Source organism: Ascaphus truei, chromosome 1, assembly GCF_040206685.1.
Source record: "Ascaphus truei isolate aAscTru1 chromosome 1, aAscTru1.hap1, whole genome shotgun sequence".
In the NCBI taxonomy this organism is placed as follows: domain Eukaryota; kingdom Metazoa; phylum Chordata; class Amphibia; order Anura; family Ascaphidae; genus Ascaphus; species Ascaphus truei.
The window spans coordinates 18,374,849-18,394,042 of NC_134483.1; the positions used below are offsets into that span (position 1 = coordinate 18,374,849).

Below are 19,194 nucleotides of genomic sequence, written 5' to 3' on the forward strand. Positions count from 1 at the left end.
CCCAGCTTTATTCATTGAACAAATCTGATGCTGCCCTTTGTACACATATTGCACCTTCTATTGCAGACTATCAACAATTATATCATTCCACATTGAATCTAGATGGGTTGCACCCATTTTGCATCAGGTTTATAGAATAATGATCTTCTGTATTTGGAACAATGTAATAGATTTTTTACAAATAAATCAGATGCTGTTTTTTTTTACAATAGTATTGCAGCCTGGAAAAGTTCAGATGTAACTGCTGCACGTCTCCCAGCTTCAAAAGTAGCAATTTTGTGCAGTACAATTTTGGGCACCAATCCTAAGAAAAGACATTATGGAACTAGAGAGAGTGCAGAGAAGAGCCACCAAATTAATAAAGGGGATGGACAATCTAACTTATGAGGAGAGGCTAGCTAAATTAGATTTATTTACATTAGAAAAGAGGCGTCTAAGAGGGGATATGATAACTATATACAAATATATTTGGGGACAGTACAAGGAGCTTTCAAAAGAACTATGCATCCCACGGGCAGTACTAAGGACTCGGGGCCATCCCTTAAGGTTGGAGGAAAGGAGATTTCAACAGCAACAAAGGAAAGGGTTCTTTACAGTAAGGGCAGTTAAAATGTGGAATTCGTTACCCATGGAGACTGTGATGGCAGATACAATAGATTTATTCAAAAAAAGGTTGGACATCTTTTTAGATGGGAAAGGTATACAGGGATACACCAAATAAGTATACATAGGAAGGGTGGTGATCCAGGGATTAATCCGATTGCCAATTCTTGGAGTCAGGAAGGAATTTATTTTTCCCCTTATGAGATATCATTGGATGATATGTCACTGGGTTTTTTTGTTTGCCTTCCTCTGGATCAATGAGTAAGTATAGCTATAGGATAAAGAATCTGTTGTCTAAATTTAGCATAGGTTGAACTTGATGGACGTACGTCTTTTTTCAACCTCATCTGCTATGTAACTATGTAACTATGTAACTAAAACACGGGCATAACCAGGAAAAGAGAACCAGATGTATACTGTATAAAATAAATTTAAAAAAAACCAGTTGAAAATAAAAGGTTTAGCTTCTTTTTAAAAACTATAAATCCATTATTATTATTATTTTTTTTGCCCCAAGCTTGCCGGGGGATAAACGTAACAAGACAGTTCGATCTGATCCAAAATGTGGAACTCCCATTTTTATATAATAATAATAATAACAATAATAATATGCGTTAATTTGCACACTGAAGGTTTCCGACACAGGGGCAAGGTGCGGTCGCATGACCGCGTCTTCCCCTGCACCAGAGGATTTCCGCGGCGCGACCACGTCAGCATGATCTCTGGCGCCGCAGACTTTTGCTCTCTCGGCCGCCGCTCCGGAGACAGCGTGTCTTACTACGTCTGTGAATCGTGCCCCGTACCAGATCCCTGAGGAGCGGAGGTTAAAGCCACCTCAGATCAGCTGGATTTATTTGACGCAGAGGCAGAAAAAAGAAAAAAAAATCTGAACTGAATTTTAGGTTAAAAATGGGATAAATCTGATTACAATACTATCTCTCCCAACTCCTACCATAATCACTTCCCCAAACACTTATTGGGGCAGGTGGAGAAAATTGGAGCAAGTCACCTTGAGAAACTGGGGGTGGTGTAATAAGGTACACCTTGGGCATAATAGATGGAAATGGTGTCACTTTCATCCTGTGCCTCTCTTCACCAAAGTGCCAAGCTCCACGTTTTGCGCTGTGTGCTTCAGTTTACGATTTGGGGAGTGAGAATAAGAGGAGTTAGGGAGGAGTTACACGGTGCACAGATCATGACACGATGTAGCAAACTCTGTGCCTGGCACTTTTTTTGTTTTGAATTTGTGTCAAATAAAAAATCCCCAGGTGTGAGGTGGCATAAACCTTTGTGGCCAACAATCTCCATCAAATGGGAGAAACGCTTACATTAGTATCTTTAAGCAGAAAATGGGGCGATGCATCAAAACCAACTTCTGTTTGCACTTTCTTTACATTGATACATCTCCCCTGTAGATGCAATCTGTGTTTAAAGAGATAATCCAAGCGTTTTTTTTAATATGCATTTTTTTTTTTAACACAGGATTGAAGGGGTCTCCGGAGCTTAAGCCCATTGATTTGAGCTCCGGGGACCCCCTGCTTCCAGAGATACTGTACGTGCTGGGTTCCACATAATGGGCGCTTTTCAAAGCTCCTGCATCCTGCTGGCCAATAGGAAGCCGTGACATCATCAGGTGTGGCTTCTTATTCGCCCGCGTGACACAGAGCTTTAAACAGCACAGAGATACCGGCACCCCCGACGGAGGTACGTAGCTTTGGAAGCAGGGGGTCTCCGGAGTTGAAATGAATGGGGTTCAGCTGCAAAGACTCCCTGCTTCAATCCTGTGTCAAAATACATGTAAAAAAAAAAAAAGCACTTGGATTGCCTCTTTAACAAGATATATATAATTGACACTTTGAAAAGAAATACAATAAGTTCAGTAAGGCAGGAATACATTGTTCTGGAGTTGTTCATCTATGCCAGCTGCTGCCTATATTGGCAATACTTTATAGAGCATCACCCTGACTTTCCTACATACCTAGCCGCTCTGCTTATTACTCCCTCATCTCTAAATGTAATTTACACAACCTACGTCATCCAGCGCTATTTGTGGAAGCCATTAGGCGCAGTTACATCTGACTCATAGCCCAGTCTGACCTCACACTTCCCCAGCTGCCAATAAATGGGATCTAATTACTCTTTTAAGCTTGGCAACGTTGTGTTTGTATTAGGTGGTGGGATCATTTATTATATTAATATTGCTGGTCAACAGGCTCAAAGTATTCTCCAGACAATTTGCTGCGTGTGCTACCGCACTGGTCACTAATTTCATATCAGAGAAGGAAAACAAAACGGGGGAAAAGGAGAGACCCGCTTTGGTTTCAAACCTAAGACCAGGCCAGGTTTCAAAACGTGTGCCCTGCAAAGTGTTGTTGATCCAATGAAATAACCAACTATACTATCTACTGCTCAACCTTCTTTTCCCCACATGTTCACACGTACGGAAACACAACTCACTGTGGCTACAATACACCAAATCACATGAGTCCACTATATTTAAGGATAGGGCCACTTCATCCCATCACCACTGCGCAGGAGCTGGAAATAACAGCTTTCTATCACCAATTTCCACCACCCTCATGCCACTGACAACAACTGGCGATCGTCCATCGCTTGCTGCTCCTGCTGTCGCCATGAAGATCTGATCCAACTGAGAAGACCTTATGGAGCTGGATCTATTCCGATGTTGAAGGTATATATTGTATCTGATTCTCCCCCCCCGATACCATGTAGAAGGTATATATTGTATCTGATTCTCCCCCCCCCGATACCATATAGAAGGTATGTATTGTATCTGATTCCCCCCCACCCCCCCGATACCATGTAGAAGGTATTTATTGTATCTGATTCCCCCCGCCCCCCCGATACCATGTAGAAGTTATGTATTGTATCTGATTCTCCCCCCCCTATCCCCCCCCGATACCATGTAGAAGGTATGTATTGTATCTGATTCCCCCCCACCCCCCCGATACCATGTAGAAGGTATTTATTGTATCTGATTACCCCCGCCCCCCCGATACCATGTAGAAGTTATGTATTGTATCTGATTCTCCCCCCCCTATACCATGTAGAAGGTATGTATTGTATCTGATTTCCCTCCCCACCCCCCCCGATACCATGTAGAAGGTATGTATTGTATCTGATTCTCCCCCCCTCCCACCCCCCCCCCGATACCATGTAGAAGGTATGTTTTGTATCTGATTTTAACAGTGCGACCATGGAACAAAGATTAAAAAAGAAAACGTAATCAATGTAAATTCCTTACTATTTGAATGCATCAGTATTAGTCAAAAGGAAAGGGACTCACGGTATTTGTATCGTCATCAAGGTACTCTCAATGTATTATTGTCTGGTAATAAATGTTATGAATAAATAATAAATAATGCATTTGACCTACTTGTTATTGAGCGAGTCCTTAATTTTGCAGCAACCACTTAATTTGCACTTTGTCTTTGAGCTGACGTCAATGGTTATTGTATTGTTTTGTTGAATTCTACCATACGGAGTCCTTCATTGTGTACATTGCTCTCTAGCCACTGAGCATTCGGCCCTACCGCCACCAACTGGTCAGATTTTGAGGATATCCCTGGATCTGGGATCAAGGGCCACCAACAGTTCGGGGTTTAAGGATATCCCTGCTTCAGCACAGGTGGCTCAGTCAACGGCTGAGCCACTGATTGAGCCACATGTGCTGAAGCAGGGATATCCTTAAAACCTGGTCTGTTGGTGATAATTGAGGACTGGAGTTGGCCACCCCTGCAGTAGGCTTGTCTACACAACCGGAGTCATTCATAACCAGAAGTTACTCAACCAGGGCGTACAGTAGACGAAGAAGAAGCTGGCAATGGAAATGATGAAAGAATGAAATGTTTCATAAACATACGGTATCCTTGAATAGGAAAAGTGCAGGACACGAGCTCACTGCACCTTCAGTTACAAGCCGTTAATATATACTTTTCTTTTTAACAAGGATCCCTAGAATTCACTACTTCTGCACACGGCCAGTGTAACATGAAGTGAAACATCTGGATTTGTAAATACATAGGACTTTTGTTGTGTTGGCCGTGTGTGCGGTTTATCCTTCTTTTTAACGTTGCCCTGATCGATACTGTGATTGGTATTAATCTCCACTAACCCCAGTGATTGATCCTCTCTTGATAACCTTTTTCGAGAAGAGCAGGGGAATCTATGGATCAAGGCAAAAGTGGGACAATCCTACTGCAAATAACAACTGCACACCATGTATCAAAGAAACAATCCTATTGATTGGAATGAAACCATTTCCTTTGATACATACGGTGCCGTTACTTTGCCATAGAGTTTCATGAACATCTACCAGGAGGCTGATGACGGTGTGGTAAATATTTCAAGTCTGTGGGAATATTTTACTAAGTCTCCTGGCTGCACAACCAGTAAACATGAATTATACATTTATCAAAGCAAAAACTCCAGTTACATTTAATAGGATTTCACATCTTCCTATAAATAGGGTGCTATTTTTGTTTTAGAGGGTTTTTTTTATGATTGATTTTACCTCGGTTTTTAAATAAATATTCTCGTGTAAATCTGGTGTGTTTTAGCCCCCAAATTGTAGCTTATCTGCCTTCATATACAGATTTCTTGGAGTAAGTCTATCCAGTTAGAGGACACTTCGGAAATAATGTTTGGTTACTGTTATTATTTCGGGCTATACAGTATATTGAGATTACAACCCTCTGTGCATGAAAAGTGAGATAATCCACCCGTAACGTGGAAGCATTGTGGCTACCGTAGTAATGGCAGCACTGTTTGGATATGTACGTCTAACTTAACCTAGTAACACCTATCTCAGAAAGGTAAGAAGTTTAGCTAGATCTGCTGTAGAATAGTGTTCACAAGTATTCTCCTTTAAGGAAACTCTATGTATATGATCCCAATTATTGAGATGCCCTATGAATCTACCAGTAGTTACGTTCATTAAAACTCCCATTAAAATGCACCGATATTTCTATGCTTCTAGGTAGTGTATGCAGAAAAACAAAACAAAATTGCAGGTCTCTATGAATGAGGGGTATGGGGGCGGTGACAATGCAGGTCTCTATGTATTAGGGGTACAGCGCACTTATGATGCAGGTCTCTATGTATGAGGGGTACGGGGGTATTGACGATGCAGGTCTCTATGTATGAAGGGTATGGGGGTACTGACGATGCAGGTCTCTATGTATGAGGGGTATTGGGGCACTGACGATGCAGGTCTCTATGTATGAAGGGTATGGGGGTACTGACAATGCAGGTCTCTATGTATGAGGGGTACGGAGGCGGTGACAATACAGGTATCTATGTATGAGGGGTACGGGGGCACTGCATTGCGGGTCTCTATTTATGAGGGGTACGGGGGCGTTGACAATGCAGTTCTATGTATGAGGGGTACGGGGGCACTGACGATGCAGGTCTCTATGTATGAGAGGTATGGGGGTGCTGACGATGCAGGTCTCTATGTATGAGGGGTACGGGGGCGAAGATGATGCAGGTCTCTATGTATGAGGAGTTCGGGGGCGCAGACGATGCAGGCCTCTATGTATGAGGGGTACGGGGGTTCTGATGATGCAGGTCTCTATGTATGAGGGGTACGGGAGTACTGACGATGCAGGTCTCTATGTATGAGAGGTACGGGGGCGCTGACGATGCAGGTCTCTATGTATGAGGGTTACGTGGACGCTGACGATGCAGGTCTCTATGTATGAGGGGTACGGGGGTGGTGACGATGTAGGTCTCTATGTATGAGGGGTATGGGGGCGGTGATGATGCAGGTCTCTATGTATGAGGGGTATAGGGGTACTGACGATGCAGGTCTCTATGTATGAGGGGTATGGGGGTGCTGTCAATGTAGGTCTCTATGTTTGAGGGGTACAGGGGTACAGACAATGCAGTTCTATGTATGAGGGGTACGGGGGCACTGACGATGCAGGTCTCTATGTATGAGGGGTATGGGGGTGCTGTCAATGTAGGTCTCTATGTATGATGGGTACAGGGGCACTGTCAATGTAGGTCTCTATGTATGAGGAGTACGGGGGCGCTGATGATGCAGGTCTCTATGTATGAGGGATATGGGGGTGCTGACGATGCAGGTCTCTATGTATGAGGGATATGGGGTGCTGACGATGCAGGTCTCTATGTATGAGGGATACAGGGGTACTGACGATGCAGGTCTCTATGTATGAGGGGTACGGGGCAGTGACGATGCAGGTCTCTATGTATGAGGGGTACGGGGCAGTGATGATGCAGGTCTCTATGTATGAGGGGTACGGGGGTGCTGATGATGCAGGTCTCTATGCATTAGGGGTACGGGGGCACTGGCAATGCAGGTCTCTATGTATGAGGGGTACGGGGGTGCTGACAATGCAGGTCTCTATGTATGAGGGGTACGGGGGTGCAGACGATGCAGGTCTCTATGTATGAGGGGTATGGGGGCGATGACGATGCAGGTCTCTATGTCTGAGGGATACGGGGCGCTGACGATGCAGGTCTCTATGTATGAGGGGTACTGCGGCGGTGACGATGCAGGTCTCTATGTATGAGGGGTAAGGGGTGCTGATGATGCAGGTCTCTATGTATGAGGGGTATGGGGGCGCTGACGATGCAGGTCTCTATGTATGAGGGGTATGAGGACGCAGACAATGCTGGTCTCTATGTATGAGGGTTACTCGGGCGGTGACGATGCAGGTCTCTATGTATGAGGGGTACGGGGCAATGATGATGCAGGTCTCTATGTATGAGGGATACGGGCGCTGATGATGCAGGTCTATATGTATGAGGGGTACGGGGGCGGTGTCGATGCTGGTCTCTATGTATGAGGGGTACAGGGTTGCTGACAATGCAGGTCTCTATGTATGAGGGGTACGGGGGGCGGTGACGATGCAGGTCTCTATGTATGTGGGATATGGGGGCGCTGAATATGCAGGTCTATGTATGAGGGGTACGGGGGCGTTGACGATGCAGTTCTATGTATGAGGTGTACGGGGGTGCTGATGATGCATGTCTCTATGTATGAGGGGTATGGGGATGCTGATGATGCAGGTCTCTATATATGAGGGGTACGGGGGTACTGACGATGCAGGTCTCTATGTATGAGGGATATGGGGGCGCTGACGATGCAGGTCTCTATGTATGAGGGGTACGGGGGCACTGACGATGCAGGTCTCTATGTATGAGGGGTACGGGGGCGCTGACGATGCAGGTCTCTATGTATGAGGGGTACGGGGGCGCTGACGATGCAGGTCTCTATGTATGAGGGATATGGGGGCGCTGACGATGCAGGTCTCTATGTATGAGGGGTACGGGGGCGCTGATGATGCAGGTCTCTATGTATGAGGGGTATGGGGGTGCTGACGATGCAGGTCTCTATGTAGGAGGGGTACAGGGGCACTGACGATGCAGGTCTCTATGTATGAGGGATATGGGGATGCAGACGATGCAGGTCTCTATGTATGAGGGGTACAGGGTACTGACGATGCAGGTCTCTATGTATGAGGGGTACGGGGCGGTGACGATGCTGGTCTCTATGTATGAGGGGTACAGGGGTGCTGACGATGCAGGTCTCTATGTATGAGGGGTACGGAGGCGGTGACAATGCAGGTCTCTATGTATGAGGGGTATGGGGGCTGTGACGATGCAGCTCTCTATGTATGAGGGGTACGGGGGCGTGACGATGCAGGTCTCTATGTATGAGGGGTACGGGGGTGCTGATGATGCAGGTCTATGTATGAGGGGTACGGGGCGCTAACGATGCAGGTCTCTATATATGAGGGGTACGGGGCACTAACCATGCAGGTCTCTATGTATGAGGGGTATGGGGGCGCTGATGATACAGGTCTCTATGTATGAGGGGTACGGGGACGGTGACAATGCAGGTCTCTTTGTATGAGGGGTACGGGGGCGATGACGATGCAGGTCTCTATGTATAAGGGGTACGGGGGCGCTGAGGATGCAGGTCTCTATGTATGAGGGGTACGGGGGCGCTGATGACGCAGGTCTCTATGTATGAGGGGTATGGGGGTGCTGATGATGCAGGTCTCTATGTATGAGGGGTACGGGGGTGCTGATGATGCAGGTCTCTATGTATGAGGGGTACGTGGCACTGACGATGCAGGACTCTATGTATGAGGGGTATGGGTGTACTGACGATGCAGGTCTCTATGTATGAGGGGTACGGGGGTGCTGACGATGCAGGTCTCTGTATGAGGGGTACGAGGGCACTGACGATGCAGCTCTCTATGTATGAGGGGTACGGGGTGCTGATGATGCAGGTCTCTATGTATGAGGGGTACGGAGGCGGTGACAATGCAGGTCTCTATGTATGAGGGGTACGGAGGTGGTGACAATGCAGGTCTCTATGTATGAGGGGTACGGTATGCTGACCTTTTAAGGTGCTGGAGAAAACCAACGCAGGAAACCGTCAAGAAAAGGAATGCAAGAGGCACGTTAACACATAGACCTGCATCAATATGCAAATGTAACTCCGCCCTAACTCCTCCCACTCGCTCCCGAAATCCCTCACATCATCGCAGGCAGACATGACCAAAAATGGCGTAACTCAGAATAATACACAGACGCTGCCTGGCGCAGGTACGTTTCAACGCGAGTCGCACCAAAATAACGACTTAACGCCACCATTTTGATACATAGATTCCACAGAGAATAAGTGGGTTTCAGCGTTTGGTAAAGATACATAAGGGGGAGGGGGGTGTACCAAAGTCTCCTGGCGGCAAAACCAGGGCCAAACTGGAGCCAACTGCTCCAAAGAAACCGGATCTGTAGGATACAATGGGGGTTTTGGTTTTGATACAGTGTATATTTGGTGATGGTTTTATTCTCCAAGTTCTGCAGCCGGGAGACTGTGGTTGATCCCCCTAAAACGTGACAGCCAACCCCCTAACAACACAATAGAACTCAATACAGAAAGTAAAACCAGATGCCACAAAAACATGGAGACGGAAGCTTTGTAACCCGATTCCCTAAAATCAGGCTCTTTGTCCTTTTCTATTGCTTTCTTGACATTGTCTTTGGGGCCAATCACATGACAGACTGTGCTGGCGATGCCCTCGTGCAGGCGTATATGTGGTTACAACATGACGCTTCTGTAGACGTGTTAACATAATTAAATGACACAGGAGAAATAATGCGGGAGGGATGAATTGCCAAATTAGAGACAACAACACGTCTCATGCAGTACGCAGGAGAGAATGAACCATTAAGGCAGCATTGCAAGACTCCGTAAAACAGAGTTAACACATTTACATGTAGAATCCCCCTCCTCTTACGATAAACATACAAGCACACAGGTCTGACACAGCAGTCTGGATTTGCTCGTCCCCTGTAACATTTCCTTCCTGTTATTTTCTCCACTGACACTTGCAGGTCCCATTGAAAGTAAAGTTTCCCAGTGGCCGGTCCTGTCATACAGGGGAAGGTTTTACAACAACTGGCCATCATTAAAGACGGGTAGTGTGGGATCAGGGAGATCATTTTTTTTACCATATACTTCATAATAATATCATATTGTAATGATAATCACGGCCTTAAAATGAGAGCACGTTTTTGCCAGTTTGTGAAACAGCTTTAATATTGTTTGACACATAATTGCACCACTTTTCTCCCGATGTTTTGATATACAGGTGTAGCACGCGTCATTGTTTCCCCAGATAACACAACATATTCCCTTATAAAAGCCGAAGATCGCACACAGGATTCAACGGCGACAAACCCCACCGTCCCCCTCCAAAAGGGAACACTGAGACGTGCTACTGTATCTGTGACAGAAAGGGGGGATAGATCGGCTTTGGTGGGACACACTAGAAATGCTGCTTTAACATTTCAATAACATTCACATGATCTATTCATATTTACCCAAAGCACGAGAGTTTCATAGAAGTCATTTTCCTTTAAATCAGCATTGGGGATTTTATTGAAGTCACGGCATTTTGCATTCGGTTTATTTTCTGTTGTCAGTGACCTGGGACCTTGTTAAAGTCTCTAATAACCGGAGCTCCAAGCACTGATTAGAAGAGTGTAAGTTCTTTGGGTTAGGGATTCACTGTGCACTGGACTTTGTACTATACACAGAGCTTACACCATTGACTCTCTATGACAACAAATGCTCTGCATTTAACACACTGTAGGTTATATACTGGGGTTGACCCATCTGTTGAATGTGGGGAGACGTTTCATTGCACATTTGCAGCAGAGACAGCCTTGTGTCTCTTGGCATCATCATATAAAGCTACTTTTTCCTAATATGCCCCATGTGCAGATCTCAGGTATCATAAAACGTCTCTGTGTAATTATCTGCGCTATATCTAAAAAAGAGAAACTTTGGTTAACAAGTTCCCTCATTATATCCATGCAGAACATTGCATCAAAGCAAACCTTTGCCTGAGTGAAGCTGTGACTTTTTGCTGGGAACTGTCTCACTGGGCACAGAGAAGTTGCGGGTCTAATTTGGAAGCTTGTCAGTGTGCCAGCTGCACTTTCAATACTTTCTTCCTCTGTCTCACCCAGTAATCCTGACGATCAATATCAAATGAATGCTCTCTTTGCTAGCACCTGTCTCAGATAAGAAATGGAAGGGCAGGCAAGACAGGTTACGCACACTTCATTGGTTCATTTAAATTAAAGAATATACTTTACTACTAGCAAATGTTGAAGTCAATTCTCCTCTAGTATAAAATATGTAGAGAAGGGTGGGGGGCCGGGTTGGCCCTTTCTTCCATGTAGTAACAATGGAGGGAGAGGGAGTAGGGGGTAGGATACTTTTAATTAGACCAACAAGTAGTGTAGTTCATATGTAACAAGCTTTCGAAACCTCTCAGAAGTCCTTCATCAGGTGTCCCGGAGAGGATGGAAAGCTTCTAACATCTCAAATACTTGTTGATCCAATAAAAGGTCTCAAACTCCCTCCTCCCTCTCCCACCAGTGTTACTATATAAAATATGGCTAGCTTCCGCTTTGATGTTATCAATCTGCGATGCTGCTCTGAACCATTTTAACATGAAAACACAGAAGACATATCACACCGCTCACTAATTTAAATTACATATTGCTTGAATCTAATTGTATCTTAAATGGGTGCTAACTATGTACAATGGTCAATAGTATTAACAAATGGGTGAAAATTGTGACGCATCACAAGATCACTCACAGAATGTACATTTGGAGTGCACCGCAAATGTACATTCTGTGAGTGATCTTGTGATGCGTCACAATTTTCACCCATTTGTTAGAACCATTTTAACGCCTGCAATGCTGGAAGGCTACCACTCACTGCAGGGTAGGGTATCAATGTTAACATTTCCAAAATAAATGACCTTATAGAAATAATGTTGGTGCTGATACATATTGCAGTCTCCCGGCAGCAAAACGAATGCAAAAAAACTGCACCAAATATTACCAAAGGAAGAAAAATCCCATTGGAAACAATGGGATTTTTGCCTTATAAATGTGGTGCTGTTTTTTTACCTCTTTGATACATCAGCCCCACTGTCTGACCCTGTGCCAAAAACACACAAGGGTTTCTTTATTTGCATCGATGCATAGGCGATGAAATTCTGCGGCAAAATAATCGTTCCGAACGTATCAAAGACAAAAATTACATTCAAAAGTCATTGGATTTTGTTGTTGTTGATACACATGGTGCAATCATTTGCCCCAGATCTGCACCAATTTTGCCTTGATACCCCACGGCGGTGTATTTATCACAATTTCCCCACTGAAAAAACCGGTGCAAAACCAAAGGGGAAAAAAAACACAACTGATTTCTTAATGTCTGCAATAGTTTCTTTTTTTTATTTTTCCTTTTGATAAGTTAGTGCTGTTTTTCCTGCACACGTTTTGCCACAGGGAGGATCTCGCTAATAGCCCCCCCCCACCCCCCCTCCCGGGGGTATTCCACATCAAACACATCCGGAGCACAAGGAGAACTGCTACAAAAGTCTGGACATCTGAGACCGTTTCGGTGATCTGGCTGCACTATGCCTGGGTCTTGCAGTGCGGACACTTTGGGGTGCTCAGCAGGTACATCTCAGCCCCCTTATAACGCTGTGCTTTGGGCCCAAACAATCACATCACGGTATAAGCGGATCGCGTTAGAAATAATGTACAGTTGTATGCATTGTACAATAAAGTATTTAAGATAACAATAATCGTGTTGTAAAGTATTCATAAATACGAAAATTGGGAGCCGCGCTTGCACAGCGTTATAAGCGGATTCGCGTTGTAACGGATCGCGTTATAACGGGGTTGAGATTAATGTATTAATAACGGCTAAAGACCGGCAAATATCAACTCAATATCAATATCAATATCAACTAAAACAATTCAACTCAAAAGAATGATGATTTTTAACTTGCAACTTTTGCAGCCCAGAGACCGATGAACAGAAATGGGCTTCAGCCAATAAACAACAGGACACCCAATAAACAACGGGACACCCAATAAACAACGGGACACCCAATAAACAACGGGACACCCAATGGTGTCTAAGTATTAAAGTCTCCTGGCTACAAAACGGGGACAAAACGGTGCAGAAAAACAGCACCAGACTCATCAAACCGTAGCAATCCCATTCATTGGTAAATCTGGTGTGGTTGTTTTGCCCTGTCCTGTTACTGGGTGGCTTTAATACATAGACCCATTTGCTTTTACTTTAAAGCAACTGTGCCACTTAGCAAGGTATACTGCGAATTCAACAGGACAAAAGCGCTCAGCCATGTAGCGCCTGCTCAAACATTCTCATAATAATTGCTTTGCACTGTCAGCTTAAGATGTGCTCAAGGACACACAGATGTGATTAACCCCTTAACTCGCAATAAAGCCCAAATAATGCGATAATATCTCCTTAACCATTGTTCTCGGTAGCCCAACTGTTAAATAACGCGCTAGCGTCAATGCAACACATCCAGGCCATGTCTGCAATAACAACTGGGAACATCTGCAGCGGTTTGCGGTGTGCAGAACATTACGCCACATCCAGTGGCGCGCAGTGTAACATCGCGCACAGGAGACTAGTGCTCATTTCTAGGATGCAGCCCTGAAAGGAGAGGACTGGCAGCAATTACTTACCCTGTGGATTTAAATGTGCGGGGACTTTTATATATACAGTGCGTGTAATGTACAATAAAGGCACAGCTATATATATAGTTATGGTTTATGTCATATAGTCAATGTATCAAAGTACGTTGCTTCTATTTTGCCCCTTAGGCTGCGTCTACGCTGCCGCTGACTGCGCTTGGCGCTTAGCGAGTTGAGCACAATGAATGTGAATGTATCTGGCCACGCTCACGTGGCGCGCGTGCGCTAGGCGAGACAGATGAAATTGTCTTCCAGGTGCGCTGAAGGGTCACATGATCTCCTCAACCAATCAGCGCCAGTCACTGCTTGGCCACGCCCCCCCCCACTTGAAAAAAAATATGCCAGACAGCCGAGCTCACGTTTGGAGAGTTGGTGATGTCACCGCTATGAAGCACGAGCGCGCTCAGCGGCAGCGTGGCCGCAGCCTGATGAATGCACCAGGGATTTAAAAAGTGTCGGCAGGAGGAGCTAGTCAGGACCAATCAGAGGCCTAGATTTACTAAACATCGCCATTGCTGCGTGTCTACCACAGGGGTTATAGCATTTCTTACAAAACCCTGCAGCAGAAAATAATAAAAAACCACTTTGATGCATTGCAAAGGGTTTAAGATAAATATAAACATAAAGACCCTGCAAACAAAACACAAAGCGCATCACATCTACAGGTGCAAATGCCAGGCCTTTACTAGCCCAACTTGGGTTTTCGTAGGGGTTAATATATTATATATTAGTATATCAATTCAACATTGCTCATATTATGCATCCTAACCCTTCATTCTAGGCCGGCCTGTGTGATCTTGCCTATGTTTAAAGTGCACATTATATACAGAGACCAGAAACACCCCATCGCCAGTCTGACGTAGGGGCTACAAGCTGGACATATTTTTCGGGCAGTAGCCCAATATGACCAGGTATCAGAGTTTGGTCAGCACAATGTGAATAGGTTTCCAGCCGTTAATTCCTCATTTGCTTACTCGTTTGCGTTACTGGTAGGTGTTCAGGATATCCCAGCTTCAGCAGAGGTTGTGCAATCAGAGGCTCAGTTGGTCGAGCCTCTGATTGAGCCACCTGTGCTGAAGCAGGGACTGATTGAGCCACCCATGCTGAAGCTGGGATATCCTGAAAACCTGACCTGTACTGAGGGCTTGAGGACTGGAGTTGAGCCCCCCTGATCTACAGCATAAGACTTATCAGGAAAGACATCTTCACGTGTGCAGCTTCCTGCAGAGCAGGGGCGGCCAACCCCTGTCCTCAAGGGCCACCAACAGTTCGGGGTTCAAGGATATCCCTGCTTCAGCACAGGTGGCTCAGTCAACGACTGAGACACTGATTGAGCCACCTGCGCTGAAGCAGGGATAGCCTTAAAACCTGACCTGGTGGTGGCCCCTTGAGGACAGGGGTTGCCCCCCCCCTCCCCCCTGGCTGAAACAATAGAAGTGAGAGGCGGGATATGATCAAAGATTTCAAATACAGAAAATGCCCCCCTCCCTCACCCCCTCCCAAAAAAGAGGAGCGCTAGAACAAGAGGTCATTCTCTGGAGCTGGAAGATGGGAGGCTCGGGGGAAATGTCAGGAAGTGGATACATGGAATCGCCTCCCAACAGAGGTGGCAGGGGCTAATTCAGCAAGGACAATAAAACCTGCTCGGGGTAGACACAAGGCGATCCTAAATGTGAAAGAAAACCAAGGATCAAATACGGCCCGAGGTTTTACAGCAGATGGGGAAATGGACAGACCCGGTGGGCCGGGCGGTTCCTACCCGGTGGGCCGGGCGGTTCCTACCCGCCATCACATTGTGTGCCACCATTGTGGAAATAGTGAGAGAATGAGAGTTTTCCTCTGTTTCACTTGTTTGGGGGTAATCAAGGGGGTGACATGTGGGCAGCTCATTAGCCAGTCAAGTGAGCGCTTCCCTAAACCTGACGGTATTTCCATGCAGCAACAAAAAAGAGAGAGAGAGAGAGAAGAGAATGGATGCACAGAGACGCAGGGTCTGATCAACCCCATTACATACAGCCTGTGCATGGAGAGGTCCCCAAACATGTCCTCAAGTGCCGCACCCAGGCCAGCTTTTATGGATAACCCTCTTTCAGCACAGCTGGCTCAATCAGTGGCCCAGTCAAGCACTGAGGCACTGACTGAGCCACCTGCGCTGAAACAGGGATATCCATAAAAGCTGGCCTGGGTGCGGCACTTGAGGACAGGTTTGGGGACCCCTGGAGTAGTCAATCCATCATTCCTTTTGACACTGTCATTAGCTGATCTACATGGGGCAAAATTGGAGCAGGTAACATTGATACATCTACACAAAAAGGCACGAGGTGTAAATGTCTCTGTGTGCCGGTTTGCTTTGGGGGAGAACATGGTGCAATTCCTGTGTGGTGCATCAAATTCACTTTCAACTGGGGTTCTCCTTTGTTACGCATGGTGCAATTTATCTCCCCCAGAGTGGCACCACTTTTGCTTTGCTACAATGGGGCATACACGTATCAAGGCAAATATGCAGCAAAATCTGGGGCAAAATCACTGCCCGGTATGTTTCAGAGAAAAAAAGTCCCATTACAATTAATAGGATTTTTGTTGTTGATGCATATTGTGCAATCTTTTTGCCCCAGAATTGCGCCACTTCTGCCTTGATGCGTAGACACAATAGACACCACAGGCCTTTAAGAAATTCAAGCCCTGCCATATACCTTCTAGCACTCAAAGAATACATATTGTCCATTGAAGTGAGTGGGCTGTAAGGTATCTTCTGGTGCTGGAAGCTGCCTCGTGGCAGAGCTACACTTGGTAAACATGGCCCACAATCTCAAGGATTAATTCAAGAAGGTTCTTTATTCTGACTGGGCGCTGACCCTGTCAGTGAGCGACTTGGGAAATACACTGGAATTACAGAAGGAGTTATGGGGCTAGATATTGGCAAGTCCAATCACAATGGGAAGATCGGCGCGATGCTCTTTTCCTTTCTCTCGGAATAGATGAGACCTTCCAGGTTTTTAGGTGGCGTTTACCTCTGGACTAAAAGATCAGTGTCAAACGTAGAAACAATAACCACATCGGCAACTGTCGGAAGCCGGCACAAATTGAAGCAACAGAAAAGTGTGCCATGTCTTCAGGGCGCCAACGGCAGAAGCTTGATACGTACACTGTCGCCCATTAATCAAATCTAAGAATATGACCTAGTGTGACATCTCTTCCCTAGCACACAAATGACCAGGGCGCTCAACTCTAGTCCTCAAGCCACCACATCAGGTCAGGTTTTCTGGATATCCCAGCTTCAGCACAGGTGGCTCAATCAGCGGCTCAGTCGAAGACTGAGCCGCTGATTGAGCCACCTGCGCTGAAGCTGGGATATCCTGAAAACCTGACCTGTTGGGGGGGGGCTTGACGACGGGGGTTAAGCACCCCTGCAATAGATAAAACAGGCCAGATCTAAGAAACACGCCATCAGTGTAGGATATAAGAGGGGTTCATATCTGTACTTTGAACAACACATATTATATTGGACCATGTAAGTGGCACAGAAGCTTCCCACCTCATACTACTTACACATGCCCTGCCCTAATCTACCAGGATTATATTTGCCTTCCCAGTAAACTTTTGATTTCACTACTAAATGAAACGCCTACGACAGAAGCAGAATCTCAGCATGAAACATAAGGAAGAGGGGGGAGAAAAAAAACTATTAAAAGGATTAAATCAAAAATAATAATAATAATAATAAAAAAAAAAGCAGTTTGAAAAGGTTAGTGTTTAGAGAAAAGCCCTTTTCCTGGATGAATCTAATTGTTTTGTTATCTTTACCCACCAAAGCATTTACTTTGGTTTGTCGCCCGATCCACAAACACTTTCGAGGAGATGACATTACCGAAAGGCAGGAACATCTGCATCAGCTCAGCATCCCCAAACTCCTGGGGCAGATGGTAGATAAACAGGTTGCAGCCCTCGGGTCCTGAAATGAGAACAGGGAGTAATGTTTGTTAGTATTAGTGCCGAGAGGGGTAATGATGCAGGGGTGCAGGCTGAACGTTTAAGAACATTTAAGATCTCTATTCCAGAATAAGCATAGAACACAGTCTTACTCGCTGAAACATTTCCCAATGTCTAATGACTTTAAGCAACACCCTACTACAATTGCTAATAATAGTATTTATTAATACAGTGCCAACATATTCTTCATCAGCGCTGTACAATGGGGTTTGGAGGCAATAGTATTAAAATAACATGACATTCACATACACTGGTACGTAGGTAAGGAGGCCCCTGCGCTAGAAATGTATCCGCACAGTTTTTCACGTTTTCTGGACCAAATTAGATGTCTGAAGAACCAGTTCACAGAACTGTTAAGGGCTGAGAGATTCACGGAAGTCACACATTTCCGCCATCAGTTTTCCCAATGAGTCTCAGTTCGTAAGTACAGATGTAGCAAGGCTAGGGCCGCGATTATATTGCCGGCGCCGCCAAAACAAATACCTCGAGTCCAATGAATCTGCGCACAGTGCACGCGACTGCAAGGAGGCACGACGGAGAGGCTGAAACTTGAGGAGACATTTTTTTTTGAGCGCAACGGCCGCGTCACGTGAGCGGTTCAGCCAATGAGGGCGAACCGTTCACATGATGTCACAGCCACGCCTCTGTCTTCACGTGATGCCTCTTGCCTGCAGTGCATGTTTCGCCTGTGCGTCACGCGGTCGAGCACGGGGTGCTCACTACTCAGGACTTAGTACTGTAATAAATACTGGTTTAGTAACACAAAAAAATACAGAACTACGTAGTTGACCGAAACGTCTATTTTGTAAAATAAAGGAATAATTTTTTCGCTTGCAAGAAAACCCGAGTGCCGAGTTCCCCTGTTCATTCCACATTTTTATACATATAGGTTTTTGTAGGAGCTCAAAATGCTAGGTACCTTATACTCAGTATATATATATCTATGCTAAATGCTTATGGCACGAGTGGAACAATTTGAAGCAAAAGATTGAGTGCCGTGGTACACTGACGCAAAGTGACACGGAGATAATACGATGCAATCTGCACGTGTTTCTACATGCTCCAGTTTAACACATGATACATCTGCCCCAATAACGCAAATAAGGGAGGTAGCACATTGAACATGGCTGGTGCTATAAGCCCCCAGAAATATAATAAAGAAGATAGTGTATAAACAAGGGGCATTTTGAGTGAGGTCCCAGATTGCATTTGGCAGGATGACTCGTGGGGGACACAGGGGGCGGGGGGGGCTTGCTTGCACGCCCATAGTTCATTCACCTCACTGGCTGATAGAAGGAAGACAGGTCAGGATATGGACAGATGCCCATTTAAATGGCATTTAAACTCTCCTATATTCAGCGTAATTACAATGTACTGTAGGACTCAGAGCACTTTGCTATATTAATAGAATATTTGCTAAGTTCCCCCCACTAATTTGCTAAGGGGGCGGCCATGAAGGAACAGCCGTTCCTCCCATTTCTTACAGCCGCTCGGGTT

The 19,194-nt window shown here is 45.6% G+C and overlaps 1 protein-coding gene across 1 annotated transcript in view; it reads right to left on the reverse strand.

Moving 5' to 3' along the window:
- Positions 1-19,194, reverse strand: part of LOC142484352 (CUGBP Elav-like family member 4) — a 411,605-nt gene that overhangs the window by 56,597 nt on the left and 335,814 nt on the right. The window contains exon 9 of the mRNA XM_075584034.1: positions 17,528-17,659. Within this exon, the coding sequence (XP_075440149.1) occupies positions 17,528-17,659 (132 nt within the window). The remainder of the gene's footprint in view (positions 1-17,527; positions 17,660-19,194) is intronic.